Raw genomic sequence first — 26,529 nt, forward strand, 5'->3', positions numbered from 1 at the left:
ATTAATATTTATTTACAGCATAATCCAATTTTTTCGTTGGTAGAAGTATTAATAATCCAATCCCAAATGTTATCCAAAACATCAATTTAATTCATATTACAAACATTTTTTTTTTCTATCATCAAATCAAAACCTTTGCAGAGCATAAAAACGGATTTTTAATAAACACATTCATCAAGAAAGAAAAGAGTGTCAACTTGCATTCCCACATCGCTGGTTAAATGGAAATCTACAACTTAAACAAACTCTATAAAGAAGGCCCTTTACCAGACTTCAGAAACCAAGCGGCCATGTGATGAGCACAAAGCGAACTATTCTTTCGCCTTTTACTAAAGAATACCGTGTGTTCTTCACAACAAGTGGCATACGCCTATTTTTGGAGAGGTGTCTCTTTTTGGGATGCCTCTAGCAATTGTTAGTTTTATGTTGTCAAAATTCTTGGTAGTGAAACATAGCTGTAAAATCATTTTGAAACCAAGGACAAATATTGAGGACATTTATTCCACTACTCTGTTGTGGCTTAATTCTGTCATTGAGGACATTTATTGGAAAATTCATGCAAGACACGAGCATATGAAGGTAACTATGTGGTTTGTGGAAAATAAACTTTGTTAAAACCCTTTTATAAACAAGTATGTCTAACGATTTTCTGAGCATAATCCAATTTATTCGATCCAAATGTAAAAAGATAATCAAAAGAATCTATTTAATTCATGTTTACAAACATTCTGTTCTGTTATGATCAAACGAAAGCCTTCGCAGCATAATGGATTTCAAGAAAGACCAAATTTTAATAAACATATTCATCATCGATTTTTACTCACTTGCAATTGGTTTTTTTTTATCATGCAGGGATATAACACGGTGAAAAACAGGGGGTTTAACGGGAATTAATAGTTAGGCATGAATGAGAGAAGAAAAGAGTGTACAGTTGCATCCCACATCGCTAGGTCAATGCAAACCTAAAAATTCATATTTTTAATTTTTTAAGCTATTGTCTTGATGCTTGATTTTGAAATACAGATGTTTAGTAGTAAAATGTTTGTTTTTTTTTTTAATTTTTTTTTTCAATAATATATAGTTTCCATAAAATTTTAATTGTCATCGTACAATGAGTGAGATTAATTCAAAACTATGGAGTTGTTTGTGACTATTTTTTGGCTACATATGAAGTTTGATATTATCTCGGAAACATAAAGACCAAAATTTGCATCTTTTATAATTTGTATCATTGTCATCTATCACATCCAATGGATGTTAAAAGCAGAATTATCATGTCCAGTATTACATAACCAGTGGGGCCTAAAGGAAGTCTAACTAAGCTACCACAAAAAAAGATCAAATCAATATATAGCCTAGTTACTCTTTTTTTACAACATGAAAAGGTTGAGTAACAAAACCTAGATTACGAAAGGGGCATGAAAACCTTGCCTCCGGTTTACAAGCACGTCATCCCAATCATCTTACCAGATCAACAGATTTGAAAGATAACAAGAATGTTATCCAAAGCAACACTAGCAATGACCTAATCTTCACATAGATGCCATGTGAGCAAAATTATGTTAAACATGTCAACAAGTTAAAGAGCGATCTAAGTGGAACGTTATTTGTAAGTACAAATAACTAGACTTAACACATGGAAAAGAATTGGTAATCGAGGTAGGAAAAACGGAAAAATATTGTCGTTGTATTAGCTTATAAATCCTAAATAAAAACTAAAAAAAATGGATAATTCAAGAGCATAGCTACTAAGATTACTTGCATGAGTCTCCTATCAAACAACAAGATGCTAAGAATGTTTGTTCTTGGGACTCAATCTAATTTGAAACACCGAACTGATTAGTTGGTGTCAGAAAAGGGTAAACAAGTAAACATATGAAGAGCAGTTGACAGTTTTGGTTAATCAAACAGCTTTGCAATCTTGGCTGTTGACCCGCTAACCGATTAGTCATTAAAATGCCTTTAGTATACATCAATCCATTGTCGTCCAGCGGTTAGGATATCTGGCTTTCACCCAGGAGACCCGGGTTCGATTCCCGGCAATGGAACCTTTTTGCTCTTTCTCTAACATTTTTGACACGATTTTCTAAAACATAATCAATTCATCCATTGATTGACGGAAAAATAATTAAATCCAGAATATATAAAAGATAACCCAAAATATATAAAGAATTCATATTTACGAACAGTCTTTTTAATTTCTCTTTTCTCATTATCAAATCAAAACCTTTGCAATATTATGGATTTCAAGAAAAGACCAATTGCAAATAGCACGATCACTTGGTTCGATGGGATTCACTTTTTCATCAATAGAAAATACCTTAACGCCCTTCCTTAATTTGCTTCCTTGGTACTTGATGTTTTCCATGTGAACAATGAACAAGAAGGGAGCAGAAAGTTATTATAATTTATTTGTGGTTGCATTGAAAATGACCCAAAAATGCAGCTGTTGGGTGTTTTTCATTGGTAAAAATCTGATTTCTTTTAGCTTTCCTTCACTGAAAACTACAGCAGAAATGGGGCATACCTTTATTCCTTTTTAAATTTTTTATTTTTCCTATATTTGTTGATGAAACTTGAAAAGGAGATGTGACGAGGGGTAAGAAATATTCTGAAATTAAAAAACAAAAAAGAAAATCGGAATCTGGTAAATTTCGAAATACAATTTTTTTTAAAAGTGCTTCGAAATTCACAAAGTTTCAGAATACTTTTTTAGAAAAAGTTGAACTTCAAAAGTAATAGGAAGGGGACCTAATTTCAAACTTGTTGATTACTCAAAAGATGGCTAAAATATGAAAGACAAAACTTCAAAAATGGTCATTGTGGTTTCCGAAAATCTGAAGTTTAGTCTCTAATTTTTAAAAACCTCACAGATGGTCCCTGTGGTTTCAAAATTTTTAATAGATGATCATTTTCGCTAACTCCGTTAACTTTTGGGCGTTAAGTGAAAGACATTTCTATCATTTCACAATCATATGGACCATTTACGAAGTTTTGCCTAATTTTAAAAAAAAAATAAAAAAATATATATAATTATTTAATATTAAATCGTCTCTCTCTCTCTCTCTCTCTCTCTCTCTCTCTCTCTCTCTCTCTCTCTCTCTCTCTCTCTCTCTCTCTCTCCCTGTTAAGACGCATCACCCCAAACACCCTCTATTATTGTTTTGCTCGACCCCTGCTTTCTCCGAAGCCACAACTCCGGTAAGATAAGCTAACAGTCTTATGGTGAGTTTGGTGTCATCTCCTTGGATTTCGAATATGATCAACCATCTAGGGCAGACGAGGTCGATAATTGGGCAACGATGAAGAAACCTATGATGCCTACTTATGACGCTCTCACTAGACCTAACCGTTACGGTTCTCTCGATGGAGTTGGTGGCGGAATTTCTAGAGCTGACGAGATTGATAATTGGGCGGCGAGCAAGGAGCCCATGCCACTCACCAGGTCTTCTAATTTCGGTCCTGGTTTTCAGGTTTCCGGTGGTTCTATAGACGATCGTTGGAAAAGGGGAGTTGTGCCTCGTGATGGTGATCAGGAACAACCAACGGAACGCCGATGCTTGGTGTTAGATCCACCAAAGGTGAAAGTGCTCCAGTTTAGCCATCAGCGCACACCAAAAAACTGAGTCCTTTTAGGGCAGCTAGGCCCGGGGATGATAAAGGTTTGGATCACAAGAAGGTGGATTTGGAAATTGATGCTAAGAAAAGTAGCAGTCGGCCCACGAGTTCACATTCCGGCAGTTCAGTAAAGGGACGGACTGCATTACAGCCGCGGAGATTAGAGAAGACAAGGCCTAAGGTGAACCCTTTTGGCGATGCTAAACCCAGAGAAGTTTTGCTTCAAGAGAAAAAGGTATTGATTACAGAAAGATTGATGTAGAGTTGGAGCGTCGTCGGCTTGGCAGGTTAGTATTCCTATCTATTATCTTCTATTCTTCTCTTGACACTTGATGAACATCTCTGATCTCTGGCTGTGTGAAATTGGGTATTCCATTCAAGCATCATCATCATCATCATCGAGAAACTATAGAAATATTGCATATTAATCTTCGTACTTGGTCAAGCATCATCATCGAGAAACTATAGAAACTATAGAAATATTGCTGTGTGAAATTGGGTATTCCATTCAAGCATCATCATCATCATCGAGAAACTATAGAAATATTGCATATTAATCTTCGTACTTGGTCTTTTAGTAACCTTTGGTGTTTTTATCGTGAATACCCATCATCATAATAAATTGTTGAGCCTTTTAATTTTTTGTCAGGTCTGACACAGAATAAGCGATAAAGAATTTGAAGGAAGAGATAGATAATCTGAAGAGAGAATATAATTCTGGTTCAGATGCAAAAAACGAATCTAATGGAAATGGAAACCAAAGCAGTAGTAGTTTAATTGACATAATACTTGAAAAAGAAAGGAAACTGGAACAACTAAACCATGATCTAGATTACAAAATCTGGTTCGGTCAAAAACCAGTTGAACGAACTGGTTTGGGGTCGATTAATGATTCCAGAAGTGTTGACTCATCAGAGACACGTGGCAGTAATAGAGATCATTCATGGGTAAGGAAGGGTGATGACAGAGACAAAGATGATAGGGGAAAGCCATGAAGAAGATGATGAAGAGAATGAGGTTGAGGAGGATCGGTGCACATGGAGAGAGAGAGAGAGAGAGAGAGAGAGAGAGGTGTAGGACCCCTTGCATATTAAATTTTATTCATATATGAACATTTTCAAAAAGTTCGTTACCTAGATGTGTACAAAAAAAAATAGTTACCTAGATGTGAACAAACTGAAAAGTTAATTACCCTGATAAGTCAAATTCTTTTCTTTTTTATTTTACCTTCTAATTTTGATTTGGTATAAAATTTAGCCTAAATGGTATATATTTTTAAAACCATACGATCTTGGTAAATATCTTTTTAAAATACACTACTTTGGTTAAAAATAAAAAAAATAAAAAAACCTCTAAATTTGACATGAAAAAAAACACATCGTCGTTTTATAGAATTTTATTGTTTAAGATATTAAATATAAAATTTTAAATTTACTAGTGACTAAAAGTATCATAAATTGATTTTGGTTCTCTTAAAGTATGAGGAATCAAATCCAAAATGTTGTCCCCGTTGACCTGGAACCATAAAGTTGAACTGACTGATGATCCTCTAAGCAGAATTCCCAGTTCTTCCCCACTTGGGGTTCGAACCATCATTGACTGACGTCTACCACACTCGGGTTTTAAACCGGCTCAACGAGATACATACCAACCTTGACTCTCAGAATGAAACATAACTTATGACAATCCTTCGAATAATGACCAACCATTTATAAGGATACCATGAACTTTATATGGAGGACCTCATAAACTTTCCCCAGTACTACCACCTCGAGCATTATGTTTCCTATGCAGGTACACAAGAAAAACTCTAATAGTCCTATTATAGCACTACATATATAGCTAGCAACCGATGGACTAACCACCCACCTAGTAACTCATCGCAAGAATCAAAATGAGTAAAAGAGACTTCATTCTTATGGCCGAGACACATCAGAGTCAACGAAAGTTACCGGTCCTGATTCAATTCCCTTGATTACCTGAAACAGTCAGTTAGAAGATGGCCTAATTGATTCCAAAGAAAGTAGACCCTTGATCTCATCTTTTACAGTCTCAACAATAATGACTCCCTTGCCCAAATCTAAAATATTTTGAGCCAATCATGCAACAAGAATCCTCTTGTGCATTCCTACACTTGTCACAGAAACCGAAACAATATAGACCCATGTTGGGTCTACACCCCAAGTCGGAATTCATATGTCCGCTCTCTCTTCCCTTCGAACTCGAAAGGCTGGAAGCACATAATCCCCGTTAAAGAAAACAACATCCTAAGCCATTGGCCGACCACTCAGCCTCAGGATGTAATCCTCGAGTCGATCATCACAATCTGTAACACCCATAAAATTTAAGCAAATTTTTAACCTTTTTAAAAAACTTAATAACCATTCAACATTACATAGTTTGTTTTCAAAATAATAATTATCAGAGTATCCCAGTATCAAATCATAAAATCATAACAGCAGGAGGAGCGGTACGATCATGCCTTTGCCTTCCCGCGATCACCAGAAGTACCTGAAACAATAAACTGAAACTATAAGCCCGAAAGCTTAGTGAGCTACCCCCAAAATACCAACCTCAACAATATCATAACCATATCATATAACAAACACATAACAACCATGCATCTCGAGTCTACAGTGTGACTGGTCCGCCCGCACCGGGCCTTCAGTCTATCTGGTCCACTCTCCGAGCCTCGGCACGTCTGGACAGCCCTCTCGGGGCCTTCAGCCTATCCGAATCGCTTGCCGGGCCTTCGGCCTGACTATGTGCCCTCCCGGGTCTGCAGTCTATCCGGTCCACCCTGGGTATGTTGGCCTACATCACAAAGCAGGACTCGCCTCAACCCAACCCCCATACCAACAACACGTGCACATAAACAAATAATCACATAACAGTCCATAAATAACCAAACCGATCTAACATATCATATATCATAGCAACATCCTAACCAGAATACCGACCTAACCGGTCACTAACATAGCATCATCCTATATACCAGGCAACTGACCTAACCAGGTCACTAACATATCATCATCCTATATACCAGGATACCGACCTAACCAGGTCACTAACATATTACCGTCCTAACTACCAGGACGCAGATCTAACAGATCAAAAGCATATCAAACAAATACCAGTACACAATCCGAGAAAGGGCCGGCCTTGGTGCCTTAGACCCTGTTGATAAAGTGAGGATAACTCACCTCGAAATGCCGAACCGTAGAGATAAGATCAAACCCCCGAGTCACAGTCCCGAACTCCACCACCTATAACCACTATAGGACCAACTTCATAAATTCCCGAATTACCAAAATACCACCAGGAGACAAACTGGTCAATTCTTGGTCAAAGTCCAAGTCAACTGTCAAGGTCAACAGTCCATGTTGACCTCAACTCATCGAGTACTCTCAGCTACTCGCCGAGTTCCTTGCATATCTTGCTAACTCGCTGAGTCACTCGCCTGACACGCCGAGCCCAAGGCAATCTTCATCGGACTCGCCGAGTCATTTATCCGACTCGCCGAGCCCACGACCATCTTCATCAGACTCGCCGAGTTGACCATGCCACTCGCCGAGTCCCTTCAGACCTTCTTCCATACAGATGATTTTTAAGCCATGCAAGGTCTCTATATTGTAGATCTAACTTTCCTAGGCACGCTTATCACGTAAAGTTGCAAACTTTACGTGCATGCAAAACTTTAGAGCCTTAAAATAACAAAACTAGGATTGCAATGAAGTCTAACACTTTAGGGGAGGTCCATACTTGTCAAATCTGGCAACTTTATGGCCTTAGAGACCGAGAGAGTCCAGATCTGAAGTTGCAAACTTCAGATCTTAGCTCAATCACAAGAATAGCTTCCTAAAAACCATCCAAAAGAGATCTAGGAAGAAATGAGCCATAGAACAGCTTGATACCTTCAAATGAGTACCCACTTGTCACAACTAGCATTTTTGCTAGGAAATTCCACTCTCATAAAATCATTCAACTAGTATAATAACTGGTACTCTAAGCGAATATCATACTCTATGCTCATCCGAATACATCTCATATGCTCAACTAAGGGCTGAAAACCTTAGAAATCCCGGTTCAAGTTCTTTATGGATTAGGATTTTCTTACTGGGCCTAATGGACCAATAAGCATTATTCGACTATTTTGGGCTTATAAACCCTACTTGGATTCTAAATGGACCCAAATTCACAAATCTATAACATTTTGGACCATTTGGGCCTAGAATGATTCATTCTAACCCTAATGGGCCTTGTTGGGCCATAAACAATTCCATTTGCCCTAATGGGCCGTAAACCCTTTTAATTGGGTGTCATTGGGCCGTGAACCCTCATAAAGGCCCAATGGGCCGAAAAATATTACTTGGGCCTCATAATTTCGAGCTAAGTCAAGATAAGGCCCAAACTTATCTCAATTCCTTAGCCCATTCTCGGCCCAACTATATAATAAAAAAAGGAAATCAACAAAGGGTGCTTAAGAGTTTGACACCTCACTTTAGTCTAGTGGATATCCATGCATATTTTGCATGTATTTAGGCAAGCATCTACCAAACTTTTCACAAGACAAACTCCCATTCTCTCTCCCTCCCTCTACCTCTCGGCCAAACACCCCACAACACCACCTCCATTTCTTTCTTTCAAACTCTCTCAAGAACTCTCCTCGTCTTCCTCTAAATTTTTGAGTTTTGGTGTGTAGTTTCAAGAGGATCTTCATCTAGATCATCAACTTTGGTAAGTTCTCACTTAGATCTATGATTTAACTTCTTGATCTCTTCAAAAATCTCCTCTTACATCCATATATTTGTGGATCATGTTCTTAGAACCATCTAAGTTCAAGATCTACTCAAGAAAGCTTGCTAGGATCAAAAATATTCTTCCACTTCTTCACCAAAACCGATCCATCACCCCCAAGGTGAGTTCATACCCCCTATTTTCGATTTTTACTTGGTTTTGGGGGAGAATACAAGTTGCTTTATGTAGATCTATGTGTATATGCATGAATATGTGTGTTTTTCATGACTTATTTGTTGATTATGTACTATTTACTTCATAAATCTAACAATATGTTAAGAATACTAAGTTTATCACTTGGATCTACATGAAAACCTTGAGAAAAGTATGTGTTATCACATATAATACATGTAAACTAGTAGATATGAGATTTATACACTTAAAATAGTAAAAATGAGTGTTGTGTTCAAAGATCTATAAACTAAACTCAAAAATCAGCCCTTCACAGAAACGTTTTGGTCCAATCTCGAACTGTTTTGACCACCTAAATGATAATATTTTTCAAAACTGTTTTACATGAAAACAGTTCAGGTTTATACCTTTAAAATGACTACTCTCACGTTTTCATAAGATTTTTCTACAAATTTTGGTGAATTTTACAAAACTGCCTATCAGATTTGAAATAATTTCGGACCAGCCTGTGAAGGTGACCAATTTCACACTTGTTAGAAGCCATTAATAATTATGAGAAAAATTGTGAACAAGTAGACAAAATTTCAAAACTGCCAGAATTTACGGATCCAAATTTCGACTTACGATGATTTTTCTACAAATTTTCCAACAACTAGGTCAGAAAAGCCCAAAACCAGAAAAATGTGTGTTTTCACAAAAATCAAGCCAAAAATGATATTTTTGACAAAAATGGGTTTAAAATGTTATTTTTACCACAAACTATTCATAAACACAAGTTTTGAACAAAATGGGGACTAAAGTGTTATTCATACAAAAATTGGGCCTTAATTGTAAATTTTTGGCTTATTGGGCCAAGAACGTCATTTTTACAAAAAGTGGGATTTTATGCTATTTTAGTGAATACTTGAACCAAAACCAACAATAAACTAACAAACAGATTAATTTTGATCATTTTCTAGGTTATTGGGCCTTAGTGGTCAATTTATATGCTTGATAGGTTTTGTATACTATTTGCACGTTATTTGGGCCTATAAATACCTTACATGTGAAATGGGCCTTAGTTGTCATTTTACATATACTTTGGGCCCTTGTTATATAATCTCATTCATATTAGGTTTTGAAATTACTCACATGTTTAGCGATGCCCTAGTGGCTCACTTACATGGTTCGTTGGGCCTGGAATGAGTTTTATCCGTTTATCTTCGCGTAAATTCGATTAAGGATCTAGTGAGTTTTTGTCGGTCGACACCTATTAAGTGTACGATCGTAGCCTGTAGTTATAATCAGAGTCTCTTTGAGGGAGAGCGGGGTTTTGTGTATAGATCTATACGGGGATGACACCCCACACCTGAGCTGTTCGCTACAGTTAGACTACATCGGTCTAGGGTGACTATAACCTTATTCTATTTTTCAGTCGGCGTTCACAAACACCAAGACAGGTGAAATTGTCATTATTTAGTATGGTTATGACGGCTCACTTAGAGGAATTAACGTTATGAAGTTTGCGGAAGACTATTTTCTTTTATGTTGGATTACTCGGAAACTTACTCACACTGGTACCCCACCTCGGTGTTGGTACGGCAACATTATCTATTTTCTTTTATGATTGGATTACTCGGTAACTTACTCACACTGGTACCCCACCTCGGTGTTGGTACGACAGCATTAACTATTCTTCTTTTACGGGCAACATCGGGTTGTCCGGGGACATTCTATATACATTCTCATCAATCACTTTTGACATTCTATTAAACAATAACACACATGCATTAATACAAGATCAGACATAAACATACCAAACTATTTTAAGAAAATACAGGATTTTCTTGTGATTACAAAGTTATACAAATCATTTTCTCAAATATACTTATGAACTCACCAACATTATATATGTTGACCTTTTCAAAATAACTTGTATTCTCAGGGACTCGTTAAGCAGAAGAATCAACAAGAATAGGGGATTTTGTTTTGTGTACTGTCCAACATCATACATTGAATGTTTTGGTCATGTTATTTAAAAGATTGTACTTGATGTAAACAATGACAGTTGTATTATATTATGCATGGTAATGATGATGTTATGTTTCATTTGTATTCACTGTAATGATATTTCAAGATGAAGTCACGCACAACCCCCGGACGTTTCCGCCGTCTGGTTCGGGGGTGTGACACCACTGAAGTAGTTCTCTGATTCCCCACGAGTCCCTTGCTTCAATCTACTTGTTTTCCTCAAGCTCTTCTCCCCAAAATCCTTCTTCAAGCTTAAATACACACCAATGTAGCATACACACACGAATTAGGGTTTTGGATCGTCAAGAGGCTGTAAAGAGGAGGCTGGGGAGGCCAATGATCCTTAAATAGGGTGCAAAACCCAGTAATTAGGGTTTTTCCTCCACCAGCTCCTACTCGTCGAGTCCCTTCTTGGACTCGGCGAGTAGGTCACTTAAACGCGTGGCCAACCCGCTGCTACTCGGCGAGTCAGGCAACCAACTCGTCGAGTAGACCTCGAAATCATGAGAATTTATAACCTTAAATTGATACTCGGGAAATCGGGGTGTTACATAATCGCTTCCTACTTGAGTCCCGCGACTCAAAATGGCACCAGTTCGAGCGAGGCCCTCGGGTCCTTATAATTGACTAACTCACACAGTCTGCACCAATCAGACCCGGTCTGCCATGACCACTAAAGCCCAGACAACTACCATACTCATTATCCTTCTAAATAACCAAAACCGAAAGGCCGATAAATACGAGAATACATTGCAATGAATCATGGTGGCAACCATGCTATCTACCCTCAACCAACTCCTTAGAATCCCTGCGATTTTCCTTGATTCAAGTACATATCTTGTGTTTCCGGTAGTACGAGCCCAATACTACCTTCCACACTTACCCGTACTTTCCTCAAGAATCATCATGAATCCTCTAAATCACTTTACCTTGGCAACTCTCATAATCCATATGCTAAGCAACATACATATCCCACTATAGCACTCCCTAGGCTCTCCTAGGAGTCCTGGTCTCATTTGCTTCTGCAATACAAGGAACCTCTACTAACACCACCGATTGCTTATGTATGCAAATTATACACAATATGGGGATCAAATAGACTGTCGAATAAATGATTCTACCCTAAGTCCACAACTAAACAAGGAACAAGAAATAAGGCTAAGTCAATCATTCTAGGGCTATATGATCCTAATCGTATATAAGTTTTAAACATACACTTAGCAATTAACTTCGGCAATATAGATTCCAGGTAATACATAACATCCAATTCCTCCTAGGCTACAAGGCATAACAAATCAGACAATTATATCATGCAATTCCTGAATGTATCGTTAGCCCTATCCTATCATGCAATTCACATAAACGCCTTTACTCATGTATGGGTATTTTGTGAATTACTTACTTGAGATCGACTGATTGCACACATCACACCCCATTTCTTTGTAAAAATCTTTTTAGAAAATTTATTTTCTTTCAAAAAGATTATCAATTCCTCAATTTGAGTTTAGAGACACCCGAAGGTGTGCCCGAATCTCCCAAACCAAGGCTCTGATACCAAATTCTAACATCCCAAATTTCAAACCAAAAATTTCTTTTAAAAATAAAAGTATTTACTCAAATTGCAACTTCAAAGATCTAGATAAAACCATTTGATTCATGAACATTTATCAGAGTATCGTCAAAAGTTATTATGTGCGGAACTCTCCAATAGATGCAATGAAATCGAGTTGTGCCCCTCTTTTAATGTAAGAAAACCTGAAAACATTTAAACCACAAATTATAATCACAAAGCTTAATGAGTTCCCCAAAATGCCACATACAATAAATTAGTGAGATCATCCCTGGGGTATATTTCAACCCATTACATATTATTGGGCCAAGCCTTGGGTATGTTTCAAACCAATAAATATGACCTTTTGACAAAAAAGTCCTTAAGTTTTGCAAAATTTGTCGTTTTTGTCCCTGCAAGGATTTTAGGTGCGTGAAAGCCCAACATTTTCAAACTTTTTTTCATTTTCACCATTTAGCCGGTTACCCTCTCCACAACATGTCATTTTCGCATAGGTGGCGGTTTTCCTTAAATTAAAAAATTGGCTGAAATATCGAGTAATTGCTGTTAAAGAGTTCCGAACCCTCGCTTTGGCTACATAACGACAACGCAAATACCAGTATACCACCATACCAGACGATTTTTTGTGGTAAAATGTTGAAGTTGTATATCTATACTATATGGCTGCTATAATAATATTAATAATAAATATAATAATAATAATTATAATTATTACAATTATAATTATTATAATTATTAAAACTATAATTATTATTATTTTATATAAAAAGTATTTGTTAATGTTTAAAAGTATAAAAAACATATTCTTTAACGTGTTTGAACGTATTTAAATATATATAGCGTATTTATATGTATATATTATATATAAAAATGTTTTTATACACATTAAGAATATCTATTATAAATTTATTTTATCATTAAAATATGTTTTTTACAAATAAAACGTTATATTGTAAAAAAAATGTTATTTTTAAGTATAAAAAACATAAAAATTACATTTTAAAGGTAAAATAAAAATTTTAAGGTATTAAACAAATTTGTACATTCTTAAACGTTATAAAATATAGTTATTTGTATTTGAAAATTATAATTATATATTTATTTCATATAAAAATAATAAGAATACAAAGTTCTATACATTAAAAAATATTGCTTGTTAAAGAATACATTTAAACATTAATAAATGTGTTTTATGTAAAAATAAAAATGAGAATAATAATAATAATAATAATAACAATAATAATAATAATAATAATAACAACAACAACAACAACAACAATAATAATAATAATAATAATAACAATAATAATAATAATAATCCAGTATAGTACACAATATATACAATTATTCGGGAACAAATGTACAACAATCATCCAGCTTGGTAGGTGTAAGGCTGCCATACTCCAGAGGCAGCCAAATTTCGAACCCCTCTTAGAGCATTATCCCCTCCGTATTTTTTAAATGAAAGGAAGAACATGACGTGGCTAGCCAAAAGGCCCAATAAATATCAATGGACCCAACCCTGGGGTATATTTCAACCCAAGCATACAATAGTGGGCCCAACCCTAGGGTGTATTTCAACCCAAACATACATGCAAGAGTCACAAAGACAACTAACATCCTACATAAGACAATCCAGTGTGCCGACATTGGTGTCTTCGACCCATAAGTATAGTGAGAAGACTCACCTCAACTACTCAACATAAGCTCAACATCTACCTCAACAACATAACAACCAACCCAAGCTTCTTAAAGCCAAACTGAGACCAAACCTTAGTCAAATACTCAATTCTACCTAAGTTTGATAGAAGTCAATCTGGTCAACGGTCAAAGTCAACTCAGATGACCTCCACGTCGTGGCAATTCCTTTACCACATTGTGGTCATGTCCAGACAAAACAGACGCGTTGCAGCATGCCACCACGTTGTGAGCCTTCCTTGGTCACGTCGTGGTTTCGGTTATAAGGGTTTTTCTTAATTAAGAGCTTACTCCTTAAAGACCAAAACTCATATCATCAGATCTGGTTCCCAATAGCTTCATAATGGATAAAGTTTCCAACTTTATCCATTAGGATGGTTCAAACAACCAAGATCTAGTCTTTTAGTCTCAAAAAGGACCAAAAATGCATTTTTCTCAACTTAATCTATTAAGTCCAAGTCTTCAACCTTCAGATCTGAATCAATATGATTTTTGGATGGATAAAGTTTCTAACTTTATCCATAACAATGTCACAAACTTTCAAGATCTAAACTTTAATGCACCCAAATGACCTAAAGGACCAAGATAACTTGAATTGCTAAAAGGGAAGACAAAAGATCATAACTTTCCTACTCCATGAGGTCCAAGAAGCATTCCAAACTAATCAAAATATGTTGGATTCCACTTAACTCAATGATCACTTATAAAATGGACCAAAAGTTCCAAAAACCACAAATGAAGATATCTAAAGAACTAAAGAGCAAGGTTGGAACTTTATACTCACAATAGTCGATAAATGGGGTGACTTTGATGGATCCAAACTTGAAACAACATTCCTTGAAACAAAAAGAACCTTATTGATCTTCAAGTTTCATCAAAATACCACCAAAAGCATCCAAAAGATGAGAGATGAGAGGGAAGGAGCTCAAATCTTGAATATGGAGGCTAAGGTTGTTCCCAAGGAGTTCTAGATGTGATGAAGGCTAAGAAAATACATAAACCATCAATCCTTACCTTTAAATACCTTAAAAAACCTAAAAATTTGTGGGCTTTGGCTTCACAGTTTTCACCTCGTGACAACCTGCGTGTCACCTCATGATGACATGTTTTCACCCAATTTCACTCAAATTTCAAACAATCGTAACTTCTTCGTTTCAACCCCGTTTTCGATGATCTTTATATGCACGGAAAGGTATCGATGAGCCCCACAATCCCATCTAATTAATTTTGAATTTATACTTGTCGAAATAAAACCATAATTCATGCAAGGAGCTCGGAATATTACTTTTCCCATTTTACCTTTTTGCTTCAAAGCATAATTCGAGGGCTTAATCACTTAAACAACACTATCAACATCCGATAGGTTCTAAACTCTATTTAATTGAAGACCAATGACTTTACATGATTGAATTACGGTCCACAATCTCGAAATAAGAAACATCCTAAAACTGGACGTTACATAAAGGGTTTTAAGGATTGATGGTTTGAAGGTTGTAGGAGGGTAATTGGACTATATGGTTGTTTCTTAAAGGGCATATGCAGGGGTCAGTTGCTTGCAACTATAGGTAAGGATGAAAACAACCACGTTTATCCTATTGATTGGGATATGGTTGCAATAGAAAATAAAGAAACATGGGAGTGGTTTATTAACCTTATGATTGATTACATTGGAATGAGAGTTGGGCATGGACCAACCGTAATATCAAACTAACACAAGGTAATCAATTTCTGTTTCTTATCTCTTTGTACTGCTTAATTTATTTAAGCTTATGTTTTGTGTCTAATGCTATCAGAGATTACTTGAGGCTGTGAAGGAAAGAGTTCCAGCAGCAGAGCATAGGCAATGTGCTAGGCATATTTATGCTAACTTCATGAAAAGATTTAAGGGTGAACATTTTAGGAAGCTTTTCTGGTATGCTGCTTCATCTACTATACATGCAAAATTTGAGTAACATATGAATGAAATCAAGAAACTAGAACCACTAGCTTATGATCATCAAATGGAAAAGGACCTTAAAACTTGGAGTAAAGCATTCTTTCAGACTGATAGGCCTTTTGATGTATATGAAAATGGTGTATCAGATAGTTTTAACTCAATCATTGAAGCCGCCAGGAAGAGATCACTCATCACCATGTTAGAAGAAATTCGAATTTATGTGATGGAGAGGCTTTGTATCCAGAAGAGTAAGGGACAATTTTGGGACTTAAACATATGTCCTTCCATTAGACTGAGGTTGGATACGCTTAAGGAACATCAAAGGTAAGTGCTTCAATTTTTTAGGCTTATGTGTATGTCCTTCAATTGTTTTTACTTATATGTATGTCATTATGTGTATGTGGACATATTTTTGCAACTTGTACCATCTGGTTATCAATAATTTGATGTGAGGATTGGGTATGATGCATATGTTGCAGCTTAATAACATGACATGTGGATGTAGAGCTTGGCAGCTAACATGTTACTCATGAGTGCATGGATATGCTTGCATTTCAAACCTCAATAGGGATCTAGAGGACTATGTGTCACCATGGTTTACCACATCAATGTTCTTAAGTTGTTATAAGTATACCATTAAGCCACCCAATTTTAGTTCTATGTGGCCTCATGTAGATTACATAACACCATTGCCCCTTATAAAGAGAAGGCTACTAGGAAGATTAACAATGAAAAGAAAAAAAAGGATTAGGATAAAGGGGAAGACCGGGGGACAAGGCATTAAGCCGCAAAAAAGGGGGAAGACCAACTGATGTATCCATTTTTTTAAAGAAACCCAATAAACATGGTATGTGTGGTCCCTTACCTTTTGAACATGATAACATAACATTTTTGGCATAACTTAACTTTTCAACTTTTTCATATTAGGTAAACTAAAGGTTGAATTGGAACATGAAGTTGAATTAGAAAGTGATAGAGAAGTTGAAATGGAACCTGATAGTGAAGTGGACTCTTATGAAGTTGAATTTGAAGAGGATACTCAAGGAGAGCCTTAAGTTAAAGTGCAAGATCAAGTTGAAGTTTAAGCTCAAGTTGAAGTAGAACCTCCAGTTGAAGTTCAAGTACAACCTGGAGTGCAAGCTCAAGTTGACGAGGATGTTCAAGGACAAGATGCAGTTCAAGATCAAGTGGAAGAGGCTATACAAGAAGTACTAGCATTTCAAGTTCAATTGGGAGAATTACAAAAATTAACATAAGTAAGAAGTTAGAGGGGAAACAGGGGAACAATGGTGAACACCCATATGAGTTGGAATGGTTTTTGGCATCTTTGTCTTGAAATCTTTTGACTTGTAATAACTTTTGGCATGTTTAAACTCTTGTTAATTTTTTTTTTGGGTTTAGGTCATTTTTGGTCACTTAACTTTTGGTTTTGTGTTCATTTGGTCACTTAACTATTTTTAAATTTTAAAAGGTCATCAAACTGTTGGCTTTGTGCTCATTTAGTCACTCAACTTTTGTTTTGGTCATATTTAGTCACCAAACTTTTAAAATTGTGCTCATTTAGTCACTAAACTTTTGAATTTTTTTAAAAGTTTAGTGACTAAATGAGCACAATTTTTAAAGTTGAGTGACTAAATGAGCACAAATCTAAAAGTTAGGTGACTAAATGTGACCAAACCAAAAGTTAAGTGACCAAATGAGCACAAAGTCAAAAGTTTGATGACCTTTTAAAACTTAAAAATAGTTAAGTGACCAAATGAGCACAAAACCAAAAGTTAAGTGACCAAAAATGACATAAACCCTTTTTTTTTTGCATCTTTGACTAGGAATCTTGTGTCTTGTGATGGCTTTTGGAATCTTTTAGCAGTAATGCATGTTCCCTGTGTGACGTTTAACAACTTTTGGCACATCTTTTGTAATCAATGTTCCCTGGAATCTTTTACCATCTTTTGTAATATCAATTGTAATGCTTTTTACAATTCTATTCAAATGTTTCATCACATTTAAAATATCAAGTAACCATTTTCCCAAAGAATCAAAGTTTCATTACATTCTAATTCAATTCCAATCTTTTTTTTACAATTCCATTCCTAATGTTTCATTACATTCAAAATATCAAGTAACCATTTTTTATAAACAATCAAAGTTTCATTACATTCAAAACATCAAGTAATCATTTTTTCTAAACAATCAAAGTTTCATTACATTCAAAACATCATGAACTACATCATTTAGTCATAATACATCAGAAAGGATACACAACAGATCAAACATTCAAATCAACATTTTTTACATACAAGAAAAATAACACAATCAATGCAACTTTGTGAGTTAACAACTTCCAATTTGCTTTGTCCAATTCTTGTCTAAAAACCAAATTGGTGTTCTTCTATTGTTTGATTTTCATTCTACATATATTGATTTCATTCTTCAAGGTACAAAGTTTCAAGCTAAATTGCAGTTATCTTCTAATTTCATCATGTAATGTCTTCTTCCATAGGTCCTCCCTTCATCCTCATCCAACCATTACCAAAATTTACAGCTTGGACTTTTCCATTCTTCAAGAAAAATTTTAAAAAACTTAAACTGAATGATGATCAGCTAGTTTTGACAAACTCTAAAATTTCTTCCATGATTTTTGGGGGCCCTTGAAATCTTCACACGAGATGGTAACTTGCAATCACATGGATGATCAACTTGAAATTCATCTATCGTTTGGAAGAAAAAGATAAGGAAGAAGAAGCCAGGGATTGACTTAGGGTTTGATTAATGAGCAGTCTACTTATCTCACCCTTATTTATATTGTACTCAATGATACATATGTACAATGCCACATATATACAATATATATCAATGTATATGTCAAGTAGACGTCACATCAGCCAAAACATGTGATAATGGACACTTGTGAATACTTAAAACAAGTTAGTTGTATGGACGTGTAAAAAAATTTATTTATATGTGAACATACCCAAGATAACTCAATTTTCATTTTTCTTATTAAAAAAAATCAAAATAGAAGAGAAACATGAGATTATAAATAAAGTATCAAATGTAAACAGTTACCCGATGCGTACGGGCACGGGGGTATAAAATAGTGTATCATACAGAACGCCGATATCCACCTCCCTGATTCCAATTTTTTAGGGCGGGAAAAATTTAATTTCACACAAGTCTATCATCATTCATGAGAGGCCCCGCCGGACGCCGCCCTCCAACGGAGCGCTTCGTCGGCGACCACCGCATCACTACTCCAACATCTGTAGATCCACGGCAGTTCAATGTTGGCGTTGGAGGAACCCGCCGAGATTCCGACGGTAGTTTCTGCAGTAGCCGTCCCTCTTCTTGTTACTCTGCTGGCGTCAATCACCACCGTCCGGCCTCCGCCGTCGTCGTCAACGACCGATCCTACCAAAGCCTCGCTGTTTCCACCATCAATTCCTACCTATCCGCATGTTCCTTCCCGATCTTCTTTAAACTTAAACCCCTCCCGTCTGGCAAAGACATCACCGAAACCCTAAAATTCATTCTCACTCGCCTCGAATATCCGCCTGGTAATAAGATCGAGGACGATCTGTTTGTAGTTTTGAAATGGTTGAATTGCCCGATTAAGATGAACAAGTCGGCCTTAAAATCCCCTGGAACGCCTCACATGTTTCCTACTGTTTTAGCCGTGCTTCATTGGCTTGTACAGATTGCAATGTATAACGAGCACCTTGCAAATTCCACTCAGTCACAGTCGATTTCTGGCGACAGCATGTTCATCTACACTCTGAATACTTACCTGCTTTACATAAGGGGAGACGACGATGCAATGGAAAGGGAAGATGAAAATTTCATGGAGAAGTTACACCAGGTATTAATATCACTTTTCTTCGTATAATCAAAACACCTAAAAATTAGTTTACTCAGGCTGATTTGGGTTCCTGAAACGTTGACAATAGGAGAAAATCTCTCTGGAGGAGAATATAAAGGTCAAATCAGGAGATGTGAAGGATCTGGAGGCAAAACTGGAGGCAATGAAGTCTGGGCCATCACTGAGGGAATCAAAGGAGGAGGAACAGGGAATGTTGGAAAAGGATATTAAGAAGTTCAACGAATTAATCGAACAGTTGCAGACACATGTTGTGTCTGTGGAGAAGCTATTGGAAGAAAAAGAGAAGGAATTGGGAACTAAAATAGAGGAGAGGGTTAGGATGTGTGAGGAGAATGAAGAGTTGAAGAAGAAAGTGGAAGAACAGGCTATGAATATGAGAGATGCAGAGAGGATGAAGAGAGAGTTACAATCAGTGGAAAGAGATATAGGAGAGGCAGAGATTGAAAGGAACAAATGGGAGGAGAAATGCTGGGATCTTAATGCTGTCATGGGGACAAATTTAAAGGAGCTTGAGGCACTTCAGATCGAATGCAACCAGACTATGAGGAGGTACACTTTTTTTGACATATGAATCATCTTTATCACAACCCTTAATTCATATTTCTTGTTTTCTTGTTGAATTTTTAGGTTGAAACTAGGAAATGATTTCCAGTATGAGTTGAATGACAAAGGTTTAACACCTGCTGAGGTGCTTGGGATGGATTATAAATCAACACTGAAACCTGCACTAAAGTCTGCTAGTGATGATGTAAAGAAAAGTTCAATGGAAAATCTTGAAAGTTTGATATCTCTTCAGCAATTATCCCGTGACATTAATGCAAAAATTGATGCCAAAAGAAATCGTATTGCTGTACTTCAATCACGAATTGAGGAAGTAAGTCCCAATTTCCAAACATTGCAGTTTGTAGTATAAAATTAGTATTGATTGTTTTATAAGTAAAATAGGGACCAAAAATAAAGATTCCATTTTGGACCAAAATCCCCCCAAAAAAACTGCACTTTGGTCTTTGCCATTTTCTGATGTTTTTAACATTCAAACTTATTATTTAAGTTAAATAACTACACATATTATAATTAAGTACATTGCTATTATGGGTAAAAAATAAAGTACATTGCTATTTAATGCAATATGCTTCTGTTTGATCATCTTGAGACTATTTCATGAGTACTTTATAGTCTTGTTTGAAGTTATAAGTATGTTTTGTTATTCGTTTTAACAAATTGTTTGATCAGGTGGAAAATCAATTAAACTTGATAAAGAAGGAAACACAAGAACACACCTCTCGATGTGCAATGGAAGCTCAAAAATTGATAGAAAGCTTTGAAGCCGAGTCTCATAAAGTGGATGTTGTTGAAAAAGAAGCTCTTGAACTTGCTCAGGTAATTTCTCATTTTCTATTAATTTTTATATTAAAATGTCAACTAATTATCTAACAAAGTATATATATTTATGCATATTTGTGAAGAATTCAAAAGCAAAGTTACAAGAAACAATGAAGAGAAACGAAGAAGAAATTCAAAAATGTGCTCATGAGCTTTTAGCATCGATTGATTCCATCTCAAAGTACAAAGAATCCATGCTTTCAACAATTTCACAAATCAAAAACCAAGTCTCAGAAACCGCTCTTGCTATAGCACACATTCACAAGGCTTCATTAACCACTTCAAATACCCCGATTTATGAAAACTAAAACAACTCCTCCTTTTTAATATTTCTTCTTATATCTAGTGTAATTAGTCTATTTGAAAAAACTTGAATGTAAGGTGTTCATGTGTTGTATCTTGATTTGAAATTGTTGTTTCAGTATCAGGTTAACAATATATATGTTAAGATATTTGCTATCTAAGTTTATTACAACATATGGAATGGTTATTGTTTGATTTATTAAATAGTGAAATTAAACTACAAATGTAATATAATGTTGTTAAAAGGAGTCATATTGCAATATTACATATGTATAAATCAATTATTTTTGTGGTTTACTTTTATAACTACCAAATGAATGCAAAATCTATGTTCTGAAATAAAAACAACTAACCAAGTCACGCCATTTTAACTTCTAATTCAATTTAAGTATTTAACAACTTTAGTATGACTTCTTATAAATGAGTTGTTTGGAGGCAATGATCACTCATCTTCACTTCTTTCCTCTCGTAATGCAAAAATATTATAATATTTTTTTAAAATGATAAATCTAATATACTCTTAAATTATTTCTTAATTACATCTATGTCTAGGATAAAACTTGAACCCTCAAACTCAAAGAGGAAGGGCAACACCGGATACTACTGAACTTTGGTGATATTATAATATTTAATCAATGTTTGATACATTTGTTTATCAAATGTTGAAACATGTTTCGGAAAATATTACAAAGTTTTATCCTTGTTTGAGATATTGGCGTGAACTAAAAAAAACTGAAAGGTAAATATTTAGACCATGTTTATTGCTAAGAAATAGCGACAGTTTATCCTCTAAAAGAAAATAAAAAATATACATTAGTACATTTAATGGTTGCAATTTGAGTCCAGTGACAACTCCAATGTCACGACCGATTGCGACGTAAATTGCCACATGTTATTAGTGCTTTGTATTTTTTATTTATTTGTTTTTCTTTTAAACTAAATAAGTATAATATTATACATTAGATTTATTATAAAAATATAAAAAATATTTTTTATTTTTACACAAAGCAGCAAAATTAGGTCATTGTGGTTTCGTAAAAACTGTAGATATGGTTCAAAAAGTTTCCGACTTGCATAGAAGGTCTAAAATCAAATTTTCTGTGGTTTTGGTCCTAAAAATGTTGAAAAATACTATTTTGCCCTTATTATTTTTTTTACATTTTCTTTATTTTATTTTATATTTTAATAATTACAAAAAATAAAAAATAAAATCCCCTAACCTACTTTCTCTCTCCCTCTCTTTCTCTCAAAAACACACACAACTCTCACTACCCGCATCGTCATCGGAACCTCAACCATCCCTCATTCCCATTTTTCCATGCATTTTGGTTATATAAAGGTTGTTTTAGAAAAAACAAAAAGTTGTTTGTTGGTATGTTTGATATGTTTGTTGTGTATTAACAACCCATTAGAAAATTTGTGGTTATTATTTATTCATATGATGATATAGTAGATAAATAAGTATTATTTCATGTGTTTATTTTTATATGTAATAAATTAGTTTTAGACTAATTGTATTTTATTTTTTATAAAAATGTAACAAGATTGAGCTTAAAGATCTTATGAAGATATGAAGACATGGAACATTTTTTTGAAGATCTTGAAGTGTCTCATTAAGTCCTTTACGAAATGATTTAATATTTGTTGTGATGACTCACAATAAATATTACTAGAAAAATGGCTTTGTTTATACACTTTAAAATGCATGCATGTGATGGTTATTTTGGTTGTTGTAAAATGTTGTATGTATGAAAATATGTTTGCCATGAAAAAACATTTTCACAAAAATAACATCAAACTTGGGGTTTAGAGTTTTATATAAAAATTTCAACATAAGATGTCAAAACTGAGTTTTTTGTTAAAAAGAGTTTTTGAATATTTTTTTAAAACTCTAAAGTAATCAAACTTTTAAAGATATAAAAACGTTTAAAATATTTTTAAACTTAAACTAAACTCCATAACTCAATAATAAAAGGTTGTTTTATTAACAAAGTTAGAAACTGGTTCTAATCCTTATAACGTCGGATTAAAATTGAATATAAATTTTAACCGATAAAATTGTATATAAAATAAATTCAACTTTATGATTTTTGTAACACTTTAAATGTACCATGAAATATTTTATGCATGAAATGTTCATGATACAAAATGTTTTAAAATGCTAGAATAATAAAACATTGATAAAAAACTCTTATTTACAAAACTTCAACTCCATGCAATCCACTTAAAAATCACTTGAGATTTTTGTGCAATTCATATGGATTTTAGGGTCACCTTATTCATTTGAGTTGTCAAAAATAGTCAAGGTGTTTTGTATTTGCTTATGAGATAAAGGTCACCTAATCATTTGTGAAATATAACTCACATGTTTTTTAAATGGATGATTTGATCAATTTTTTATGTGATAAAGGTCACCTAAGCATAAGAGTTTTGAGGCATAGATGGGATGAACATGCCATTTAAAAATAAAGTAATGTTTTTGGATCTCATAAATCTAAGAATTACATAAGAATTGTAATTGGTTATCATAACCTACTGATCAACAAAATCACTTGAGTTGTGGGTCACCTCCTCAAGTTATTTTGGGTGATGTGGATCTTAACTTTTCAAAATTTAATTTGAAGGGTAATTATTTTTGAAAATAATTTATATTAAAGATATTAAAATGAATATTATTATTTTGTAGATGACTACCCCAACTGTAACCACCTCATCACTCACCATCCGATCCATCATCGAAAAAGAAAAACTAAGTGGACCCAACTTTCTTGATTGGTTCAGACAACTGAGAATTATCCTCAAGCTTGAGAAAAAGGGCTATGTCCTTGATGAACCTATCCCAGAAGAGCTCCTAGCTAATGCTGCCAAAGCATCGAAAGATGCTCGGCTGAAACATGTTAATGATTCAACCGAAGTGGCTTGCATCATGCTTGCAACTATGATTCCTGAACTTCAGAAAACTTTTGAGTTCCATAAAGCATTTGAAATGATTGAACAACTAAGAGTCATGTTTCAATTTCAGGCTAAGCAAGAGAGGTTTGAGACCTTGAATGCTTTTATTGGTTGCAAGATGGATGAGGGATCTTCTGTGAGTGCACATGTACTCAAAATGAAAGCTTATGTTGAGCAACTTGCCCGCCTCGGATTCCCATTTGGGGATGAGCTAGCTACTGATGTGATCCTAGCCTCATTGCCTAAGTCATTCAACCAATTTGTGATGAACTTCACAATGAATGACTGGGAGAGGAGCATCAATGAACTTCATAACATGCTCAAAAATGCTGAGGCAAACATCAAGAAATCTGGGTACAGTCAAGTGTTGATTATCCGTGAGGGTCAAATCTCCAAGAAGAAAACCGTAATAATATCAGTAAGGGGAAAGGCAAGGGCAAGGGCAAGGGAAAGGGTAAAGGGAGGCCTCCTTCTACTAACCCAACTCATAAACCCAAGCTTGCTGTTGACTCTGATTGCTTTCACTACAATGAAAAGGGATACTGGAAGCACAACTATCCCAAATACCTAGAGGAAGTTAAGAAGATCAAGGCCAACCAGGTTGGAACCTCAGGTATATATGTGACTGAATTACATGCATTCCGTACTAATTCTTGGGTATTCGATACTGGAAGTGGTACTAACATCTGCAATGATTTGTAGGGACTAAAGAATGTTAGAGAACTAAGAGATGGCGATTTGGAACTTCATGTCGGCAATGGCACTCGAGTAGCTGTCAAGCCATAGGGCAATATCATATTTTGCTTGCAAATGGCCTTAATCTTATTTTGAATATTTGTTGTTATTTACCTAATATAACTAGGAATATTATCTCTACTTCTCGCTTGTATGAACAATGTTTTCGTTATAAGTTTGACTTTGATTCTGAAAACATTTATGTGTTTAAAGATAATGTGTTCTATTTTGAGACTAGTCCCAAAAATGGAATATATGAAATCGATTTAAATGGTTCATACAAAAAGGATAATTCAATGTTCAACTTAAATAAGAAAACAAAGTTAGACTCAAATAAAACTTATTTATGGCATTGTCGACTTGGGCACATAAGTAAAACTCGCATTGCTAAGCTCCAAAAAGGATTGGATCTTAGAGTCAACAGGCTAAGAGTCGTTTGATGTATGTGAATCATGTCTATGTGTCAAGATGACCAAAGCTCCTTTTACCGGAGTTGGTGAAAGAGCTTCGGATCTATTAGGACTCATACATACTGATGTATGTGGACCTTTTAGAACAATGACCAGAATCGGTGCAAGATACTTCATTACATTTACTGATGATTACAGTAGATTTGGATATGTGTATCTCATGAAACACAAATATGAAGCATTTGATGTCTTCAAGTTTTTCCAAAATGAAGTACATAATCAACTTGGTAAAAAGATTAAAACCATACGATCAGATTGTGGTGGTGAATATATGAGTAAAGTACATTGCTATTTAATGCAATATGCTTCTGTGTGATCATCTTGAGACTATTTCATGAGTATTTTATTGTCACACCCCCAGCCGGCGGCGGAAACACCGGGCGGTGTAACGTCATTCCTTGTATCATAGTTATCAAATATATATTGAACAGTACAAAAGAATTATTGTAAACTACGTACCTTTATTGATAATAGAAAGTTATATTATTCCAGCTTATCAAGTTCCTGAAAACACATGCGTTTTGAAAATACGTCAACATAAAGTTGGTGAGTTCACAGGTTTTGACTCTGAGTAAAAATAATACTCTTTCCGAGTTCAAAAAGTATAGAACATAGTTTGAAAATATTATTCTGACTCATACTTGTTTCTACATAATATATATTAATCCTAGGTATAATGGTTTACTTACCAAATAAGCAGTATACCTATAAGTTTCATATACTATGGATATAGGTGTTTGTAATTCCATACAAACAAAGGTTGCTAAGTATAAATCTTATTTCAATTCTATACGAGTAAAAACGGCTACGTATAAATCTTATTTCAATTCTATATGAGTATGTAGGCTAGTTATAGTTGTCTACTTAATATACAAGTAGTATACCTACCAGTTTCTTGTACTTAGAGTATAAGTGTTTGGGAAACTTATACTTAACATTAATACTTGTATAATGACAAAGTATAATGCTTCTAACAATTTGCTACCATGAGTCCGTAACCGCGGCTGTATGACTTAGTTTTATACCTGTGGTTATTGTTACAAGGATC

General features: G+C 34.9%; 2 protein-coding genes and 2 non-coding genes across 4 annotated transcripts; all 4 read left to right on the plus strand.

The window, feature by feature from the left end:
• Positions 1 to 286: 286 nt before the first annotated feature.
• Positions 287 to 404, plus strand: LOC145141534 (U5 spliceosomal RNA). The gene has a single exon (XR_013722731.1). It is a non-coding gene; the product is annotated as a U5 spliceosomal RNA (small nuclear RNA).
• Positions 405 to 1,976: 1,572 nt separating this feature from the next.
• Positions 1,977 to 2,048, plus strand: TRNAE-UUC (transfer RNA glutamic acid (anticodon UUC)). Its single transcript has one exon. It is a non-coding gene; the product is annotated as a tRNA-Glu (tRNA).
• Positions 2,049 to 18,871: 16,823 nt separating this feature from the next.
• Positions 18,872 to 21,485, plus strand: LOC145140994 (kinetochore protein). The gene is made up of 5 exons (XM_079074363.1): positions 18,872 to 19,617; positions 19,706 to 20,187; positions 20,266 to 20,512; positions 20,872 to 21,018; positions 21,105 to 21,485. The coding sequence occupies exons 1-5, from the start codon at positions 18,949 to 18,951 to the stop codon at positions 21,327 to 21,329; spliced, it is 1,770 nt and encodes a 589-aa protein (XP_078930489.1). The 5' UTR covers positions 18,872 to 18,948; the 3' UTR covers positions 21,330 to 21,485.
• A 2,525-nt stretch (positions 21,486 to 24,010) lies between these two features.
• Positions 24,011 to 24,847, plus strand: LOC145139892 (uncharacterized). The gene has a single exon (XM_079073562.1). It carries the CDS (start codon positions 24,011 to 24,013, stop codon positions 24,845 to 24,847), a length of 837 nt encoding a protein of 278 aa, XP_078929688.1.
• Positions 24,848 to 26,529: the final 1,682 nt, after the last annotated feature.

The sequence above is a fragment of the Lactuca virosa genome, chromosome 9 (genome assembly GCF_052849685.1).
Source record: "Lactuca virosa cultivar CGN04683 chromosome 9, Lactuca_virosa_CGN04683_v6, whole genome shotgun sequence".
NCBI lineage: Eukaryota > Viridiplantae > Streptophyta > Magnoliopsida > Asterales > Asteraceae > Lactuca > Lactuca virosa.